Source organism: Crocodylus porosus, unplaced genomic scaffold, assembly GCF_001723895.1.
Source record: "Crocodylus porosus isolate Cpor-Errol unplaced genomic scaffold, CroPor_comp1, whole genome shotgun sequence".
NCBI classification, from domain to species: Eukaryota; Metazoa; Chordata; order Crocodylia; family Crocodylidae; genus Crocodylus; species Crocodylus porosus.
Genome location: NW_017728944.1, coordinates 1,955,376 through 1,974,767, shown reverse-complemented (window position 1 = coordinate 1,974,767; position 19,392 = coordinate 1,955,376). Strand labels below are relative to the sequence as shown.

The window sequence follows — 19,392 nt, the reverse complement described above, 5'->3', positions numbered from 1 at the left end:
CAGGGAGGTGATGCTTCCCCTCTATGCAGCACTTGTCAGGCCACAGTTGGAGTACTGCATCCAGTTTTAGGTGTCACACTTCAAGAGGGATGTGGAGAATCTTGAGAGGGTTCAGAGGAGGCCACTCGTATGGTCAGAGGCCTGTAGGCAAGGCCCTACGAGGAGAGACTAAGGGACCTAGATCTCTTCAGCTTTTGTGAAAGAAGGATGAGAGGTGATTTTGTGGATGCCTATAAACCCATCGGGGGAGGGCAGCAGGGAATAGGAGATGCTCAATTTACTAGGGCACCCCCTGTAATAACTAGGAACAATGGCCACAAATTGACAGAGAACAGATTTAGGTTAGACATTAGAAAGAACTTCTTCACAGTAAGGGTTGCTAGAATCTGGAATGGGCTTCCAAAGCGGGTGGTGCTTTCCTCTACTTTGGGGGTCTTCAAGAGGAGACTGGAGAAGCACTTAGCTGGGGTCGTCTGACCTCAGCCCTCTTTCCTGCCCAGGGCAGGGGGTCAGACTCGATGACCTATTGTGGTCTCTTCCAACCCTAACATCTATGAATCTATGAACATACTTACAGGCTCAGTGGCACCAAACCTGACCAGCACCACAACTGCAAGGGACCTGGGAGTAATAATAGACCACAGCATGAACATGAGCCGTCAGTGCGACTCTGTAGTCAGCAGGGCAAATAATACTCTGGCATACATCAATCAATGCATCTCAAGCAAAACCAAGGGAGTGATTCTTCCACTTTATTCAGCATTGGTGCGACCGCAGCTGGAGTACTGTGTCCAGTTCTGGGCACTGCACTTCAATGAGGACATGGTAAAGCTTGAGAGAGTCCAAAGAAGGGCCACCCGTATGATCAGAGACTTGCACAGAAAGCCCTATGAGGAAAGGCTGAGGGACCTGGGACTCTTCAGCCTAAAAAAGAGAAGGCTGAGAGGGGGCTTAGTAGCAACTTACTGCTACATCAGGGGAATACATCAGAGGCTTGGCGGACAACTGGTCACCAAGGCACCGTTGGGGAAAACCAGGAGTAATGGCCACAAACTCCTGGAAGATTGTTTCAGGCTTAACGATAGTAAAAACTTCTTCACAGTTAGTGTGTCCAGACTGAATAGTTAGGATGTCCATGCTCCAGAGGTGGTGCAATCACCTACCCTGGAAATCTTCAAGAGGAGACTTGGACAGTCACATTGCTGGGGTTACCTGACCCCCAGTTGTCTTTCCTGCCTAGTGCAGGGGGGCTGGACCCGATGATCTTGTGAGGTCCCTTCCAGCCCTTACAATCTGTGAATTTTGGATAGGTGAGGTGGACCCAGCTGGCCTCCCTGCAGGAAAAATGTGGAGCATGGCTTTGGGCTTGAATGGCCCAAAGGGTGTGGGCAAGTCTGGTGGCCTCTGTCCCCACACCTCACCCTAAACATCCTCCTGTATACTTAAGGAGGTTCTGGCTCTTTGTGGGCTGGAGCCCAAGACTTTAATTTTCTGCTCTGTGCTAGACTCCATAAGGAAACCCATGAGGATTGCTGGCTAATCTCATTTGGCCCAACGCCCATGCGATGCTCAGAGAGAGGCCTAGGAGTAGGTGGCAGCCTTCCCAGCACACCATGCTCTGGGGCACCCAGCTGAGGAAGTGCTGGCCAGGGATAAGGGTGCTGGGTGATGGTGGCACTGTGGGCAGCAGAAGGAAGTTGTTTAAGCCACACAGAGAGGTAGGTGCCAAGGGCCTTTTTACAGCCTGTTTTGAGAGTCTTTGGATTGAAGCAATGAAGAGGGGCTGGATTCTAATTTGGGAAGCTGTGTGTAGCAAAGTCCCTAGGTTGACTAGGAGCTCTGGGCTGCAGACTTGGGTTGAACTGGCCTCTGTGGGATTAGTCAGAGATTCCCACTAGCAACTGAGAGGGGGCAGTGTGGGAAAGAAAGGCCTTCACTGAAATACCTAAAGCTCTTCTTGGACATCAGCAGGTTTTCCTTTACAGCCACGCACTGAATGTATCTACATAGTCAATTAATACGCAACAATAAACTCTGACACATATCATGCTGAAGTTTATTGCTCCCATTCACCATATTTGAAAATGAGCCCTGGACTGCAGCACATTGAGCCAGGTCAAAGCAGCCCTGGCTGGCAGAGAGCTCTGAGGGTCCGTGTGCCAGCTTGGGGCTGCTCTGACCTAGCTCAATGAGCTGCAGAGGGGCTGGCCGGGGCATGAGAGTGCTTCAGTGTGAAGCTAGCCAGCAGGCAGCTCCTGTACTGAAACACTCTCATGCCCTAGTCAGTCCCATCAGTGTTTACAGTTGTGTTGCTGCCAATCAAAAAACTCTGCCATAGCATAGTGCTTGTATTTACAAGTGCTAATCTACAGTGGAGTTAATTAATTTACTTCATCCTAATAGCACTGCACATGCAGATGCTGAGACATTTACTGTGGAGCTAATTAGGCAACTGCACAGTAAATATCTTGTGTAGATGCACCCACTATGAGCAATGGAGAACCATCCCCATGGGGTATGTGGGGAAACTGAGGCACAAAAAGGTTTAGTGACTTGCTTGGATCATGCAGGAAGTGAGTCGTAGAAGGAGAGATTGAATCCAGGTCTCTTGAGATCCAGCTTTATTCAGGGTGAGGGGCCAAGTGTCAGCCAGGGAGCCAAGAGCACTGCTGCGAGAAAAACCTATGAGTCCTGGCTCCTGAAAAGACCTCTTTTGCCTAACAGCCCACCTTTATCCTTAACCCTTTGCTAGCTGACTCCTGCATGGAACCTCTCCTGTGCTCTGATGAGTATTATACACCACACAGAGATGAAGGTTTTCCACTCCGTGCTAGATGGTGACTGGAACCCCAACTGGCCTCCTCTCACGGCTGCCCACCTCCCCTCCCTCCCCCACCTCAGCAAGAAAAGCAGAGCAGCCAGGTGTGCAATACATGAGCTTTATTTGCCGTGACTTGATTTGGGAGCAGATATAAATAGAGAGCTCTGTCTGCATACAAGGATCAGTGCTAATCTGGGGGAAGGTTGTTTTATTTTTCCTTCTTTTTTTGTACAAAACAAAAGCAAGGATATGAAAAAATAACATTTATTCTCACTTGTATAAAACACATCACAGTTCGACTGGCCTCTCTTATATGTACAATACCCTCTTGGCAAAGCCAGGGTCCAACTTACCCATCCCCTGAGGGGTTCTGGTACCACCAGCCCTGAGTAGGTTGAACCCAAGATCCTCACATAGGAATCTACTGCTTGAATTACGAGCTCAGCTCTCTTAGCTGAGGCTGTAGGGTGTATTGGCCTCTCTGTGTGGCCAGCCAGCACTTCTAGGGGAAGAATGGGTCACAGTTGTCTCCCTTCTCTCTGCTCCACGTGGTCCTTTAGTGCCTTGGAGGCTAGGGACACCCCAGATAAGGCTGGCTTTGGAAGGGTGTGGGTCTCTGCTGGGGGGAATTAAATGCTTGTGCTAGGAAACAGCTCATTGCAAGCACCCCGGCAGGGCAGTTGGCACCCCAGTCCCAGGCTGATGGCAACAAGTGACTTTCCAGGCCTGTGCACAAACCCATTCCCAAGGTGTGGCAGCCTGAAGAGATGCTGCAGAGATGTCCAAGAAGGGAAAGCCCTAGGGTAGATGGGAGGGGTAAGGCAAGGCCAGCTTTCCCCATCAAAGCTCCTCACCTCCTTTGGGGCTGTCCATGACACTCAGTCCCAAGTTCCTTCCAACATCCACATCCGAGTCAGGGAGACCAGACCTTCTTTCCCCACTCTTTAAGCAAGGCCCAGCTACCTGACTGGCAACAGCTTCCAGCTCACTCCTCTGCAAGCCTTCCTCCCAGAGGCCTGTGAGCAACATCAGACATGCCAGCACAAGCCCGAATGTTGTCTGCCGTCAATGCTGGCACACCATGGACACCTCTGGTGCTGGTGCAGTACTGGCTTGGTGCATTACTATCCCCTGTTCCCAGCCAGCCCTGAATACTGCCTCTGGGGCAGAGGCCCATCCCAGAACCATGGGAGTGAGCTCTGCACCAGCCATGTAGCCGCCAGCAACCCCATGGTTGAGAAATGATGGAGGGGGAGCTCAGTGCATTGAAGGACCTTGACTCAGATACCAATGAAAGCTGTTCGTTTATGTCTTGAGGTGAGGTTGAGTCACCCTGGCCCCACTATGAGAAAAGGAAGTAAGACCTGCAGAGCCAACCCAGAAGGCCCCTGAGCCTGGCCCCTGGGGAGCATTGGCTAGAAGAGACCCAGCCCCAGAGAGAAAGTGCATGAGTAGGGGAGACCTCCCAGTTACAAAGAACCAATCCCTGGGGCTGCTGCTGCCCAGAAGGAAGGGTGCAAAGCCCAGCATTCAGCCACAGGCTTGTCAGAGGGGAGGCAGTAGGGACACTGAACAGGACCAGCCCTCAGTGCCCTGCAGGAAAAGGAGAGACACCCTGCTCATGCTCAACAGCAAATAATACAATGATGAGCACTGAGAAGCTGGCAGGGAGGGGAAACTCTAGGAACCAAAGCTGTACAGTGGCTTGGGGGGGAGGAACACGAGGTGGAGAGGGTTAGGCTGGAAAGGATACAGGGGAAAGTAAGGTAGGATAGAGATATGGAGTGAAACAAGGAGGAGAAAGATGCATGATATAAGTAGCATGCATGTGTATGATTAAGTTGTCACTTCATCTCAGCCAAAAGGCCAAGAATTGAAGGGAAAGACAGGAACAGAGAGATACTGGTGAGGAGGGTTACAGGAGTGGAAGGATACTAGCCAGAGGGATTTGGTGGTGGAGGGAGGAAGACAAGGTGGAAAGATATGGAGTGGGGAGGTGCAGGGTGATGGAGAGGGAGGGATACAGAGTGGAAGGTAGGGGAGGCTTACAAGGGTAGAGGAACCAAGGGGCAGAGGTGGGCCAGGGTAGAACAGTACAGGTGCAGAAAGATGCAGGGGCCAGGGATACCAGGGTGACAGAAGTTGGGGAGGAGGATTGAAGAGACAGAGAGATATGAGAGTACAGACATACAGGGTAGAGCAGAATTAAAGGGACAGTGGGGTGCAGATGGAAGGATACCATAGCAGAAGGATATGGGGCAGAGAGATATGGGGCATAAGCCCCCACTACCACTCTGAGGCCTTAGTCTCCTGGAAGCCCCGGACGAGGCACCCCTTCCTGAACTGTGATTCCCTGCTTCATGTTCAGGCTCCTCAGAGTTGTCCTTCCCAGAGGTGCCATCCTGGCGCTTACCTTACTGGGACTTTCTCCTGGTACTGGCTACACCCTGTAGATTACAGGGCCCCAGCCCAGTCCTTTCCCTGCCTGGTGCCATGGGCTTGGCCCAGGCAGAGCAGGGGATGGTCACACAATTGGAGTTGATCCTGGAGCTCAAGTCCAGAGATCCTGCTCACTGCCTGTTGGCTGTGGCTCGTGGAGGCCCAGCCAGGAGGCCCACTGCACACCGGGCCTGTCACAAGGCTACGCAGGTGCAGTAGTGTCTGAGCTTGCAGGGCAGGATGCCCCGGTTGATTTGGTGGAACTCCACCAGCTGGATGAGGTCAGTGAAGCGCGTCTGCCCGTCATCCATGGTGAAATAAAGTCTCCCTTCTTCCTCGCTCTGCAGAGAAACAGGGGGCAGGTATCAGGCCCTTGTTACATGGGGCTCTGCTCACTGCCTATGCTGGCCAGAGGTGGTACCCACATGGCTGGGATCTTTCCTGGGGCTACCTCTGGCTTGTGGAGCTCTGCAGGATGTCAAGAGCTTCCCCCACCAGGGCTCCTGCCCTGCTTGCAACACCACCCCCTGCTGAGACAGGCTGGGACAGGAGCAGCAGTGAACTTCCCATGGTCAGTGGTCTACCCTGCTTCCTACAACATCCCCTGCTGGGACTGGCTGGAAGTCCCCCCAGAACTAATTCCCCTGCCCCTGCAGGTTAGAGCATCTGTGGAGAGGAGGAAGGGGTACTCACTGGCAGGATGAGATAGTGCTTGACTTTCTGCAGATGACACAAGGACAGGACGAACCCCTTGGGGTTCCGCTGGCTGTCTCGAACCAAGAACACCCTGGAAGACACATGGAAGGGATGTGACCCACATGCTGCCCCTGCCCACCCACCATCTGCTGCCCACCAGGGGTGGCCTGAGAAGCATTCAATTTTGCAGGTAAGCTCAGCTGAAAACAGCACAGCCACACCTGGGACACTGCTGAAAGCAGCTAAAGCTCCTGTCAGGGCTACAGGGTGCAGTAAGTCCTGCCAGAGGTCTCATCTCTGCCAGGGGCCTGTGACGGAAAACAAGAAGGCATGAAATCCTGCTTAACAGCACAACCCTGCACCAAGAAGTGAGGATTTCCTCATGACAACTAACACTGGTGGGTTCCCAGAAGCATAAAGAATGGATGCCCTCCTCATTGTATCTTCCCTAACACAGCTGCTAGAGCTTATATTATCTAGTACTGCAAGTGCCAGCTGTTCAAAAAACAAGAGTAATGTTCTCAAAAATATTACGAGATGGGCTTAAAGGTCTCAAGACTATTTCTTAAGTTGCTTGTGGGGAGGGTTGATGTTGGCCTTCTGGTTTTCAAGCTTTCTGGGTCATGTGTGACAATTTTTATCAATGACTACAAAGGCTACAATCTCGCTTTTTTTAAAAAGTAACCGATTTCTTTACATCAGTGGTTCTCAACCTTTTTTGGACTCAGGGCACCCCTCCATAACTTTTGTGAATTGGGTGGCACCCAATTTAAAAAATGAATTTATGTATAGTGCAGTGCTTACCTCTTTGCAAAGGGCAATAGGGGTGGAGGACTGGCCAGGCAGGGACTGGCTTAAGCCTGGGTTTTATCTGCTTGTTTCCTCCTTACTTACCTCCTCACATCTCCCAGCATCTTTCAAAGGATTTGGTGGCACCCCAGGGTGCCCCAGCACCCTGAGTGAGAATCACTGCTTCACATCATCACTTGAATCTCAGAACTGGGGCTTTCATACCAAATAGATAGAGGCTAAAACTGTAGATGTTGGCACAACTGAGCTAGTTTCTTTGGGGTTCTTGTTAAGCCCTTGTGTTCACTAACATCCTGTAGCAGCAAGTCCTTTGAGTTAACTCCCACTCTGGGTTAACAGAGAGCAGTTGGAGTTCCCGTACCCATCTACTAGTCCCTGCTGGATGATCAATCGCTGTGAGTCCTCTCTTGAAATCCGCCCGTGAAACCATGGCTGGGTTCGATGGATGGCTGGGAACAAAGGAAGTGTTAGTGGGGGGAAATGGTTTTATTTGTCTCTCTCATAAATCCTTCCCCTCAGAAAAATTTCTCACTGCAGGGTGGCAGACTTAAAAGTGTCATGTGTCTGTGGCTTTTTACTGAGATGATAAGTAAGCTCTGTGGGGCAGGAACTGTCCTTTGGTTTTGTGTTTGTACACTGCCTGCTGCAGTGGGTTCTGGCTCATGTTTGTGGCCCCTCAAAATCCTTGCAGTACAATAAGTAAATGAGAACCTGGTCTAGCTGCAGGCACTGAGATCAGAGCCCCAGCTGTGCTCAGGGCTCCACAGACCACACAGGAAAAGAAAGTGCTTGCCTCAGAGAGCAGAGTCTCAGTAAGCAAAACAAATGGTAAGAGGGAAAATCCAGGCACAGACAGATGAACAGACTTGTCCAAGGTCATGCAGGGAATTTGTGGCATAGACAGGAAGGGAATTTAGCTCTCCTGAGTCCCAAGCCAGGGCCTCAGCCACTAGGGCAGGGGTGTCAAACAGACTCTGTGGACTAGATGTGGCCCATGGAGCTGCTCTATTTGACCTGCCAGGCTACTGATGGGTCATGGAGTTGTGGGGCATGGCCAGGGGGGGCATGGTCTGCCCTAGAATCTGAGGCCTTTGGGCACTGGTGGACACAGCAATCAGTGGCAGGAGGGCAGCAAGGGTTGATACAGCCCCCAGTTGTCCTGCAGCCACTTGGCCTGTTGCCACTACCATGTTTGCTCTACTTCTTCTGGCACCAGCCCTGCTGCTGCCACATGCCCTAAGCTGGAGCTAGAGCTGGAGCCACCACATGCCCTAGGCCAGATCTGGTCCACAAGGAGCCTTGCAGTGAATTCAGGTGGTGAATCTGACACACTTTCAGTAGTGCATTCTCTAGCTGGCAGCAATGGAAGAGCCAGGAGCAGGGATAGCTTTGATCCAGCTCTGTAATTCCCTGATAACCCAAGGTGTGGAAATATCCCTTGGGGCACACTTGGTGGTGTGACTCTTGAAGCTCATCAGACCTGAAGGCAGGAAGGGCCTTGATTCAGGCTGCCTCCACTTGGTTTGCCCCAGTGCGGCGTATGGGCAACACATGTCCATTCTCACGTGCAAGTATTTCACTCCCAGCTGGCACTGGGCACAAAGTACAAGGACACTGGGCTCATGCTGGCTCATTCACCTTTGTCCAGGCCCAGAATCCTGCACATCCCTCAAGCAGTCAAAAGGGGTGTGGGAGTCTCAACTCACCTGTGCTGAGAGGGGAGCTCTGGCAGGGTGTTGGGAGGCTGTAGCGGTGACTTGTCTTCTTCTGTGGCATGCAAAAGGAAGGATTGGGTATTACTGGGGTTTCATTATTATTAGGTCTTATCTCTGTGCTCTTTTAATGGCAAGTAAAACAAGAAATAAGACTGATAGTGATAGTCAGACCTGGTGGTGAAGACAGAGCAAAGCTGGAGACAACTGGAGCAAGGCCTACAGGAGTGGGAGGTTCACAGAGCAGCTGCACTCACCTCTACTGCAGCCCTACCATGCTGGCAAGGTTTCCCTGCCTTTAAGCTCCTTGAGGGTTCATCTGGATGCAGATGGAGCTGCACCAAGGAAGCCACATCTGAAGGCACTGTCTGGAGCTCAGAATAGCTCATAGGCCCAGCAGCCACTCTGAGCTGGTTGTAGCAGACCCAGGAACTGGGCAAGGGGATTGCAGCCTTCCCCTGCTGCTTCAGGTGTGCCATGGATGCACAGTGAGTTCTGAGCTCACTGCCCCATCAACGTGGGCTCTGGCTCAGCATGAACGAGCTCTGAACTCACCAACTGAACAGAGCAGGGGCTAGTGGGAGCCCCTGCTTTGGCACAGCTCTGGGGCTCAGGGGATGAACAGTGCTGCTGTCTGTCCTTCTCTTTTCGTCCTCACTGCTGAATTCAGCAGCAGGGCAAAGGGGTACAAGTGGCTGTGGCAGGGCTCACCCCCTGGGCTCCCCACACAAAAGCAGGGGAGCAGACCCCACACTGAGTGCTCACATGGAACAGCCAGGGGAGGGATCCCACTGCTGCACTCCTTCTCGATTTGCCCCTGTGAGATGCTCTTCCTCCTTGACTACATACACGTACAAGGACGGGAGCTAAAGAATCCCAATCTCACTAGTTCTTCCTAGGGGAAAGGCTTGATTGTGATAAATTTCCCCCACTTCATACCAGGAAAATCAAAATGATGGCATTTCATTTTCAAATCCTCATTTTGTCCTCCAGTGCTTTCTATGGAGGGAGCCCGGGCTGCTCTCCAACCCAGCCAGCCAGTGAGTTCCAGCTTGGATGTTGGTGAATGATGACCACCTAGAACCGTGCATCTGCAGCTGTTGAGGCCATCTCCAGGTTTAGCCCTGACTGAGGATGAACGTGAATGTGTGGCTGTTCACCATGGTTGCCTCACAGCTCCAGGGTTCTGTTTAACTCAAGCAGTTTAAAAAGATCTGGCACGCAGCAAGGCTAAGCAGCTGCCTGGAAAGGGTTAGGTGATCTAGCATATCACATGGCTGGGAGCAGCAAGCAAACCAGGCTTGTGGCAGGAGGTTGGATGGGGCGTACAGGTCTAGCTCCAGCCAGAGCTCACTTCCCCAAGCTCCTGACTTCCAGCTCTGCACAGAAGCACAGACTCACCCTCCATGCCTGGGCCTCCTCCAGGGCTGCAGTCAGGGCCTCGGTGGGGTTTTCAATCACCCGGCCTGTACACCCTGAGAAATCCATGGCCACAAGGGTGTTATCGGACACGCTCCTCTATGGGACAGAAACAACAGCTGCATGGAGAAGCCCAGGTGATTGGATGCCAAGGGGGAGCAATATGCAGGAGGAAGGGGGCTTAGGGCCAAAGGTGTGGGTCTGAAGCTCTGTAGGTCACTGTTTTGCAAGCAGCTTAGAGAGGTGGCTGTTTAAGCCAGTACTGAGTCATACTCCGTAGGGAAGTGCTGCATCAGGCTGGCACCCAGTGTTGAGCTGGATCTGTTCAGGGCAGCCTCAAGTTCCCTCAGGAAGTCCCACCATAGCCCCAGGTCCCTGGCTGTGCTAAAGGGCATGTCTCCTGACCAGCTGGCTGTGTTGGCTACTTCTTTCTGCTCCACCAAACTGCCTTCTTGTTTCTTGGTCCCAGCCGGATGCTACCCTGGTTTGATGCTGTCCAGTGAATCCTGGGGACAGATTTCCAAAGAGCTCAGGACCCACTAACCTGAGCCCCAGCTGGAAGAGCAGCCCTCCTAAAAGCAGGGAATGGACTGGGTCCTTTAAGCTGACACCATTTTAGCCCAGCTTGAGATGTGGCCTATCCTGCTCCTTCTGCCTTCACTGCTTTGAGATTCACTGGTCTCAGGCTGGGCCAGAAGGGCCACCCCCAACATGGTGATGCTATTAGATGGCCCGTACAGAAAGAACTTGATGTGCATTCCTCTGTACCCCCTTTAAGGGTCTATCTGGTGCTGAAGAGGCTGAGAGGTATTCTGGGCCTGGAAGCAACTTGCCTTGGGCAGAGCCAGAGAGCTTCCTGTCCTGTGCTCTGGGTCTGTATAATTATGGAAGGGCAGGGGTGGAGGTCTGTGGCCATCCCGGCTTTGGTTCTGCTTGTACAAGCATAGAAGATATCCTGCTGGGGAGTGGGTACTAGGGGCTCCCACTGGTTGGAAATGTGTTGGGTTAGCTTGGATGAAGTTCTGGTCAAAGACTTTCCATTGACAGTGGGGTTGGAAAACTGGTGTTTCCAATAAAGGAATTTTTTTTCATGAAAAGTGTCTCCTTATACCTGGGAATTTGTGAAAACCTCACTGCTCCATGGCAAAGTATTTCTATTTAGAAATACTGCCCTGTGGGAGTTGTTGTACAGTTGTCCATTCTCCCTAGGGACTGGGCTCCCAAGGGCACACCAAGGCCAGATGTGGAAGGAAGAAGGAAAACCTTTTGTGTTTTGCTTGGCTCTGTCTGGGAGGCTTTCATAGTGCCTCTAGGCACTCACATGTTGTGCCCAGTGTTAACACTGGTGTTGATAGAGCTAGAGCAGTAGTTCTCAAATTTTTTAGACTTGAGGCATCCCTGGATAGACTCCTGATACCCTGGGAAAATGCCAACTCTTAGTTTTCACTCATTTGACCACAGAAAAATCATAGACCGGGGGGGTGTTCTATTGCAAAGAACTCGAAAGGACCACAATTATGCATTTCCATTTGATAACTCTAGGTTTATTTGGTGCATCATGTTTTCACTCCTAACAGTGGTAATATTGCGTGACACCCTGTGGCACCCTTGAAAGGATCTTAAGGCATCCTGGTTGAGAATCACTGTGCTAGAGGACTTGCAGAGAACAAGGAACCTGGTGGAACCCAGGTGCGGGTTGCCAGATGCATGTTTCCTCCACAGGTCCCACAAAGGGAAGCTATAAGTAATTTGCTCAGGATGAAAGGGACAGGGCAGGGAGTTGAATGTGAGGCCCTCAAGTTCCAGGCTACAACTTTAATATTGGACCATCTGTCCTCCCCCTATGCCCCTAGTGGGAGGGGGCACACTTTACACTGTGCTAAAGGGAGATGCTGAGGGGTTGGCCCAGGGAAACCCCCAGCCTAGAGTGATGGGGGCAGTGAGCAGCTTGCATACGTCCACACGGACCCTATTCCAACCTGGGCTATACCCTTTCTATGGGGAATGTGGAAGGGGGTCAACCTAGAACAATGCAACATTTAACCTGCTGAGACAGGGCAAAAGGCTGCTATTAAAAATAATGTCCTGTGGACATGCTGTTAGGGGAACCCCAAGCCACCCTCATAGATGTGTTAGGGCCAGGTACTTACCAGGGGTGTGGTGCCGATCCACGCCAGCTGGCTGTGCCCAGACTGGGATTGCTGGTAGTTCCTGTAGAGCTGCACGCCATACTGGGAAGGAGACAGCATTTATCAGCATCAGCAGAGAAAGAACCAAAACTGGTGCAAAGGGCTCAATAGCAGCATTAGCCCTGGTGGCACTGGGTTGCCCTTGGTGGCACAGACATGCAGGCCCCAGGTCCACCAGCAGGTGTCACTGTTGGTGCTGGCATCTCAGCAGATAAAGGGGTAGGGCTGGGGGACACATACCTTGAAGAGACGGAAGGCAGCCATCCAGCAGGTGCGGCTCTGCTCCTCCTCACTGCAGAACAGCTTCAGGCCCTTTGTGCCACTGCGCACCTTGTACGGCTGCAAGGCAAAGCAACAGCAATAATGCATGGTGCCGTCCCCAGTGCTGGCAAGGAGAGGGCAGCATGGCCCTTTCTGCCCGCTAACAAGAGCTCCTGATAGTCCTAGACCCATTCTATAGTCGGCAGCCCCAAGGGGGACTGCTGGGAGAAGCACCCAGGAATCCTGAATCCCAGCTCCTTGATCTAACCATGAGGACTTACTCCCCTAGGAATCCTGATTTCTAGACCTTCTGCCTCTGACAACTAGGAACAGAACCCAGGAGTCCAGCATCCTGGCCTCACCCCAGAAAGCCAGCCTGCTTCCTAAATCAAGAAGAGTTCAGGCCTGGACTGGATGTAAGCTGGACAGAGGCTCCCAACCATCCTACATCCCAGGCTCATCTGCCTTATCTCTAGGCTACACTCACCTGATCCCTGACACTGGGATTCAGACATCCTGACTCTCAGCCCTCCTTTGCTCTGACCACTAGATGCCATTGCTGCAGTTCTCCAGTCCCTTGAACCTTGAAAGTGTCTTAAAGGTCTCAGAAGCCTGGACTAAATCTCACTTTGGTGTAACCCAACTGACTTCTGCTGGGTTTAAACTGAGGATGAATCTAGCCCTGCATAAGCAGGGATTGACTCATGCCCAGCTGAGGCCCCTCAGGGGGCAGTTGTTTTGGGCTCCTCACCTTGATGCAGAAGCTGTACTCGGTGGGTGTGCCATAGTACTTCTTGCCTTGGGTAATGTAGTAGATGTTGGACTCATTGAGGTCAGCGAAATACTGTAGGTGCCGGGGGTCCTGGGGAAGAACATAAGAATATAAGAACTGCCATACTGGATCAGGCCATATGTCCATCTTGACCAGTCTCCTGTGTCATGCAGTGGCAGAGAGCAGATGCTAAAGGGGGGAGGGAACTGGATATGACCAGGTTTTTTTCCTCATTGTTCCTCTCACTTACAGACTCCAGCATTTAAGGTCTAGGAAGTTCTGTTTCAGAGGCTGTGTCCTTAACATCCCATCTTTAACTTCTGAGGATAGAGGCTACCAATGCCCCTTTCATCCAAAAATTTGTCTTATCTCTTTTTGAATCTGACTAAATTGTCAGCTTTCACAACCCCTCGTGGCAGTGACTTTCACACTTGGATGACATGCTGTGTGAAAAAGAACTTCCTTTTATTAGATTTAAATTTACCACTTACTAGTTTCATTTTGTGACCCCCTAGTTCTTGTTTTGTGAGAGACAGTAAATAATAAATCCCTGTTTACTTTCTCTTCACCATTTAGTATTTTGTAAGTCCTTTCATGTCCCCCCTCAGGCATACCTTTTCTAAACCAAATAGGCCTGTCCTCTTTAGACTTTCCTCATATGGAAACCCCTCCTTACCACTAATCATCCTTGTTGCTCCTCTCTGGACCGTCTCTAGTTCTTCTCTATGCTTTTTGAGGTGTGAGGACCAGAGCTGAGCACAGTATTCATGAGGTGAACACACCATGCATTTCTAAAGAGGCATAATGATGCTTTCTGTTTTGTCTGCAATTCTCTTCTTAATAATCCTTAACATTTGTTTGTCTTTCTGATGGCTGCTGAGCACTGAGCTGATGTTTTTAGCAGACTGTCCACAGTGACTCCCAGGGAGGAAAGCCATGTGCTGCGCTAAGGGGGCAGTCACGGTGCAGGGGCAAAGGGGTGGGGCAGGCCAACCCTGTCCAGCTCCCAGCAGAGCACCAGGACACTACACTGACTGAGCACTGGAGACTTAAATGCCCAGGGTCACAGTGTAGAGAGTAGGGGATGAGAAAACAGAGAAAAGCTAGTTGGTTACTAGGATATCCGAGCCCTCAGCGAATTTATACAGCAGAGCAGACCCCTGATCCTGACCAGGGCTACTGCGGGGCCCAGGATAAGTGCAGCCCCACAGAGCATGAAGGAGTGAATCATATGGCTTTAAACAGTCATGAGTTCAAACCCAGTTCTTCTTTAAGAGCCACAGCAGCTGTTCATTAGTGACACATTCACTGGGTTGTTACAGCAGGGGTTTCTGGATTGAATTGCCTGGTCAGAATCCCCCAACCTCCCACTTATTTGGCCATGGTCCAGTGGTAGCAAGGCACCACAACCTCTGCATGTGGTCTGGCCACCACTAGAAGGAGACAGTGCCGTTCCCTGTGGGCCTGGGTCATTATATCAGTGTAGCATCAGTGTCACATGGAGATAAGAGCCTATTACTGCTGCCAGCTAAGGAAGATGTTCCCTTAGTTGGAGTGGTAAGGAACCTGTGATTCAGAGCTAGACCCCTGATAACTAGGGTCAGCGACATCTATAGGAGAACTATGGTCATAGGTAGTCTGTAGCCCCCACCCCCTTGGGGCACCTCCTGGTGGTGCTGAGGTAAGGAAGCATTGAATGGCACCCACCCCCACCCCAGGGCTTCAGCCTCACCTTGGATGTGCCCTTTGTGGAGTAGTAAAGTCCTGAGCGCCGCAGGGAGAAATAGAACCGCTTCCAGACTTTGCGCCCAGCTTCCTTCAGGTGCAGGAAGCCCTGGATCTCTGGGCAGCTGCCAGAGTTGAGGAAGTTCTGCAGGAGAGGAGAGCAAGGTGGGGGTGGTAGGAAGAAGGATGCCAGCGGCGGGGGGGAGTAGATTAGTAATACTTAACATGGGCCCCATGCCTGCTGTTGTCAGGGCATCAAACTGTGGCATTCAGCACTCTGCCTGGTAGTTCCTTGGATTCAGCCCAGGTGCATTCTCCCTCCACTCCTGGCCCCATGGTGCCACAAGCTGGCATGATGCCTGCTTACAGGGTCCAGCCACATGGGTGCCCTTCTGATGGACCATTCCCACATGCCCAAGGATCAGACCTGGGGACCAGCAGGGGTGGCTTGCAAGGAAGGGAGAGAGGAGTGAGCACCTGGATGAGCTCTGAGTGGGACATGCCTTTGTTGGCATCCAGGCAGCTGGAGACCATCACCTCAGGGAACAGGGACTGCTGAGAGCAGGGAAAGAGAAGATGGTTAGCAGAGATTCTGGGGCAGAGATGAGGCATCACAGCAACAGCTGACATTTTGGTAGGAGTCAGACCAGCTTCCCTTGAGGCAGGACCACTGGACTTACAACAGGCAGGACTTAACACACTGAGGAGCTGGCAAGTTGGCATACCCCTCCTGCTGATCTCTGGGCAGCAGGAGGGAAACTCTCAAACCCAGCAGCATTAAGTGTTTGGTGCACATCCCTAGCTGAACAAATTCAAATGCCTGAGAAGTCTGGGGAGGGGAAAGCAGACAGATCCTCCAAGAATATGGCAACTCCGGGACCCCTCCAGTGAGCACCTTTCTCCCCTCTGATCAGGGTTGATGCATGGTCTAGGTTGGCTGAGAGCCCTGAGGCTAAGCTATTCTCTGTGCCAGGGATCTTCTCTGGGCATCCTGCCCCCTGAGACTTGGTGGGACACACTGACTTCATCCCACCAGCTAGAACAAGGGAACCTGATTGAATCCCAGTGTCTGTATCAGGCAGGTCCCCAGCATGCACTTACTGGGGAGCTTTTGAACAGCTCATACTTGGCAAAGTTCTTCCGGAAAAAAAACTTGCAGTCCCCCCCCACAGGCCAAGTGGACTGCACCTCTACCACAGACTCATGGTCTTCCAGGCACCGCTCTGCAAAGGGGAAAATCTCATGTTAGGAACAGCCTTGCCTGCTGTTTTGCACCATACCATTCTGGCTTAGCTGATGCCTCCCTGTCTCCCTCTAGAGGTGGCTACAGCAAAGACAGTGCTTTGCTACCTACTCCCAGCTGTGCCAGTGGGTCACTCACCACAAGCAACAGAAGCTTCAGCTATGGTTGCTGAGGGTCTCTGATTTGATATGTCCCCAGCCTGTGGCTGCATGCAGATGTTTGCCTGTGGGTGCATGCAGAGCTGGCCAGGTGAGTCCCACCCAGCCCCAAGCACCCAGTTGCATAAATGTGTTTGCATGTTCCTGGTTCCATATGCACAGAGCTGGCTGTGCTTGTCCCCCCACCCTTTGAGCCTGAAGTTGCACACCAGTCATACAGTGGTGGCCATACAAGCTGGCTATACCAGATGTCCCTGGGATGTGCCTGTCTTCTCACCCAGTGCCAGGTGCTGGTGCAACTCCACCAGGGACCAGCTGTCATCATGGAGGGCATGGGTCTTCTGCACCAGCATCTCACAGACATGGCGTGCTGTGGCACCCGCTGTGACCTCCACAGAGCGGCAGGTGCCATCTTCACTGAAGACCTTCACCACCTGCGGGGAAAAGGCAGAGGTGTGATGCCAGGTTGAGTACAGCCCCAGTTGCAGCTCCCTTCTATCTCTGGCCTCAGATCGGAAAGCATTTGATCCTGGGGCCAATACTTCCTGCTGCAAAGGCAAGAGCTAGGGATGGGAGTTATATCAGCCATCCCAAGAACAAACCCAAGACCTGCAGAGGTTTAGCTTCCCCCCCCCCAGGGTATATACAGGCATTGGCCATCTGGATCACCCCTGAGCTCCAATCATCCAGTTTCCCATGCCAGCTGCTCCAGTAAGAATCTGAAAAGCAGACAGGTGTAGGCTCCTCTGTGCCCCCATTAGCTCTCAGCTGGGTTATAGAGTAATAGAGAAGTAGGGCTGGAAGGGACCTCCAGAGGTCATCTAGTCCAACCCTCTCCCTGGTGGCAGGATCAGCCCTATGCCATCCATAATTTAAACTCTGCGTCAGACTACTGTCAACCCTGACACAACACAGACTTAACACCTTAATCTGCCACAGGTAAACTAGGGGAACCACAGCAGCCAACATCCTGCTTCTATGAAATCTTAAAAGTATATGCTCAAGAAGTCCCTGGTACAAGGCTACGTCCCCACTACAGAGGAAAGGAACCCTCCCCCGCATCCACTCCACGATCCACACCAATCTGACTATGGGGTAAAATTCCTTCCTGACCCCAGATATGGTGATTGGTCTGACCCAGAGTGGAGGGGCAAGACCCTCTAGCCAGAAACCTCTGGATTGGGGTCCCTTGTGGTCAGAGTATAGCTGACGCACCAGATGTAGCATCCCAGCATTGGTGTCAGGGAGGAATGGAGCGTAATGTTTCAGCTGGCTGTATCCACTCTGCATGGAAGAGAAGAACCTATTTGTGCTGCTAGCTAGTAGAGGGGCTGCTTTAACACCAGTGCTGAACACTGGTTCTGTGTTAGAGCTAAACAGCCTGGTTTTTATCCCTGGAGAGCCCATGGGACACCGGCTCTGCGAGTCTCCCCCCAGCCCCCACCCTGAAGCTGGTTCACAGGCAGTGCTTAGGCCTTTGTCTCTGGTTCAAGGAGTGGTTTGGCCCCTGGAGATACAAATCCTGTAGGCTGACTGGGGCTCAGCTACTTAATGCCCCTCGCCCTTCACTCCCCATGGTTTTCAGCCTGCCACTGGATTACTAAGGGCTGCAGGGTGCTCTCCCTGCCTCCAAGTGCCCTTTGCCTGCTGCACCTGGGGGAAGGGGTGCCAAGGACACTGGTTGCCCAGAGACCCAGTTGCCAGGTAACCTTGGCCTTGCTTTGTGTGGCTGCCTAGGTGCAGGTTGCTCAGGGCAGTGCATGGGGGGAGCACTACTCCAAGACACTCCAGGAGCCTAGCCCAAGGGCTGCTTGGCCCTTGGTGGTGAACCAGAGCAGCAGGGGGAGGCAGGGCAGGGAAAGGAAAGCAAGGCCCATCCTGGCCTGGGCAGTGTCCCTGGTGGGTCACCTCCCCTCCACAGCCATTGTCTAAAGCCTGTGGGGGTCCAGGCTTGGGGTAAGGAGTAGAGATAGTGCCCCTGCCCCATGGCATGGATCTCCTGGTCTTACCCCACCATCCTCCTGGAGTGATGTGCCCCAGGGGGGCCTGACGGGCACTGGGGAGGAGGACAACCAGACAGAGATGTTCTGGCAGGTGGGGGATAGGACACTACAGCAAGATCCCAAGGGCATGTATAAGCTGTCCCCTCCCCCTTCCTAAGGGAGCGGGCACTGCTCTTAACATGGGTCTAATGTTTAACAGCCTGGGACTGCCAGGTGCAAGGATAGCAGGGGTGTGAGATTGCCTGCAGGGCACGTGTTTGGGCTGGAAGGAAAAAGGTCGCTGGAGGTGTGGTGGTTGTACCAGGGATAGGAGTGACCTTTCTGGTGGGGTGCTGGGCCCCTCCTGCGGGGAAGCAGCCACTGTGTAGGGAACGCAGTAGCAACAGAACCAGGAGAATATAAACAGCGCAAACATTGTGGAGCTGTGTGCTCCAGCAGCTAGTACAGAGGCAGAAGTCCTGAGCTCTTTCCCAGCCCTGGAAGGGAGCATATTGTGCAGGTGGCCAACCTGTGGCATGAGTGCCACAAGTGGCACGGGCAGCCATGGTAGCAAATAGGGCAAGAAAAAGGCAGCAGAGCAGCAGATGAGGCAGGGAGCATAGAACAGGCAGCAGAAAGTAGAACATCAGATTGGGCAGGGGAAGTGGATCAGATGTCACTCGGGGAGGGTGCAGGGGTAATTTGTGACATGTCTACCAAAAAAATTGGCCCCTACTGACCTAAAGTGACCTAAAAGATACATCAACACCTCTGGGGTCTTCTCCCAGCTCTGCAACAGAGCATGGTCTAGGGCAGTGGTTCTCAACCTTTTTAGACTCTAAATACCCCACGCTAGACTCAAGACACTCCCAGAAAATTCCAGCTCTTTGTTTTCACTCGTTTTTATTTTTATTACAGAAAAATACTAGAGCAATTTGGCTGTTGTAAAGAACTCAGCAAGTCCATAGCAGGGCAGAGTGCTTTTGACATTGTTTCATAGTTTCATAGTTTCTAGGATCGGAAGGGACCTGAGCAGATCATCTAGTCAGACCCCCTGCCATGGCAGGAAAGAGTACTGGGGTCAAATGACCCCAGCAAGGTGTTCATCCAGCCTCCTCTTAAAAACCCCCAGGGTAGGAGCCTGCACCACTTCTCTTGGAAGTTG

General features: G+C 52.1%; 1 protein-coding gene across 5 annotated transcripts in view; it reads right to left on the bottom strand.

The window, feature by feature from the left end:
- Positions 1-2,928: 2,928 nt before the first annotated feature.
- The window catches only part of GRB7 (growth factor receptor bound protein 7), a 48,933-nt gene continuing 32,469 nt past the window's right edge, over positions 2,929-19,392 (bottom strand). For 3 of the 5 annotated variants that reach the window (XM_019550309.1, XM_019550312.1, XM_019550313.1), the window contains 12 exons: positions 16,523-16,679; positions 15,946-16,067; positions 15,322-15,399; positions 14,852-14,989; positions 13,099-13,209; positions 12,327-12,425; positions 12,048-12,128; positions 9,880-9,996; positions 8,473-8,533; positions 7,128-7,215; positions 5,954-6,047; positions 2,929-5,601 (listed from right to left, as the gene is read on the bottom strand). In XM_019550309.1, coding sequence (XP_019405854.1) covers positions 5,455-5,601; positions 5,954-6,047; positions 7,128-7,215; positions 8,473-8,533; positions 9,880-9,996; positions 12,048-12,128; positions 12,327-12,425; positions 13,099-13,209; positions 14,852-14,989; positions 15,322-15,399; positions 15,946-16,067; positions 16,523-16,679 — 1,293 coding nt within the window. In that variant the 3' untranslated portion in view covers positions 2,929-5,454. The remainder of the gene's footprint in view (positions 5,602-5,953; positions 6,048-7,127; positions 7,216-8,472; positions 8,534-9,879; positions 9,997-12,047; positions 12,129-12,326; positions 12,426-13,098; positions 13,210-14,851; positions 14,990-15,321; positions 15,400-15,945; positions 16,068-16,522; positions 16,680-19,392) is intronic. The other 2 variants (XM_019550310.1, XM_019550311.1) reach the window with 2 other exon arrangements.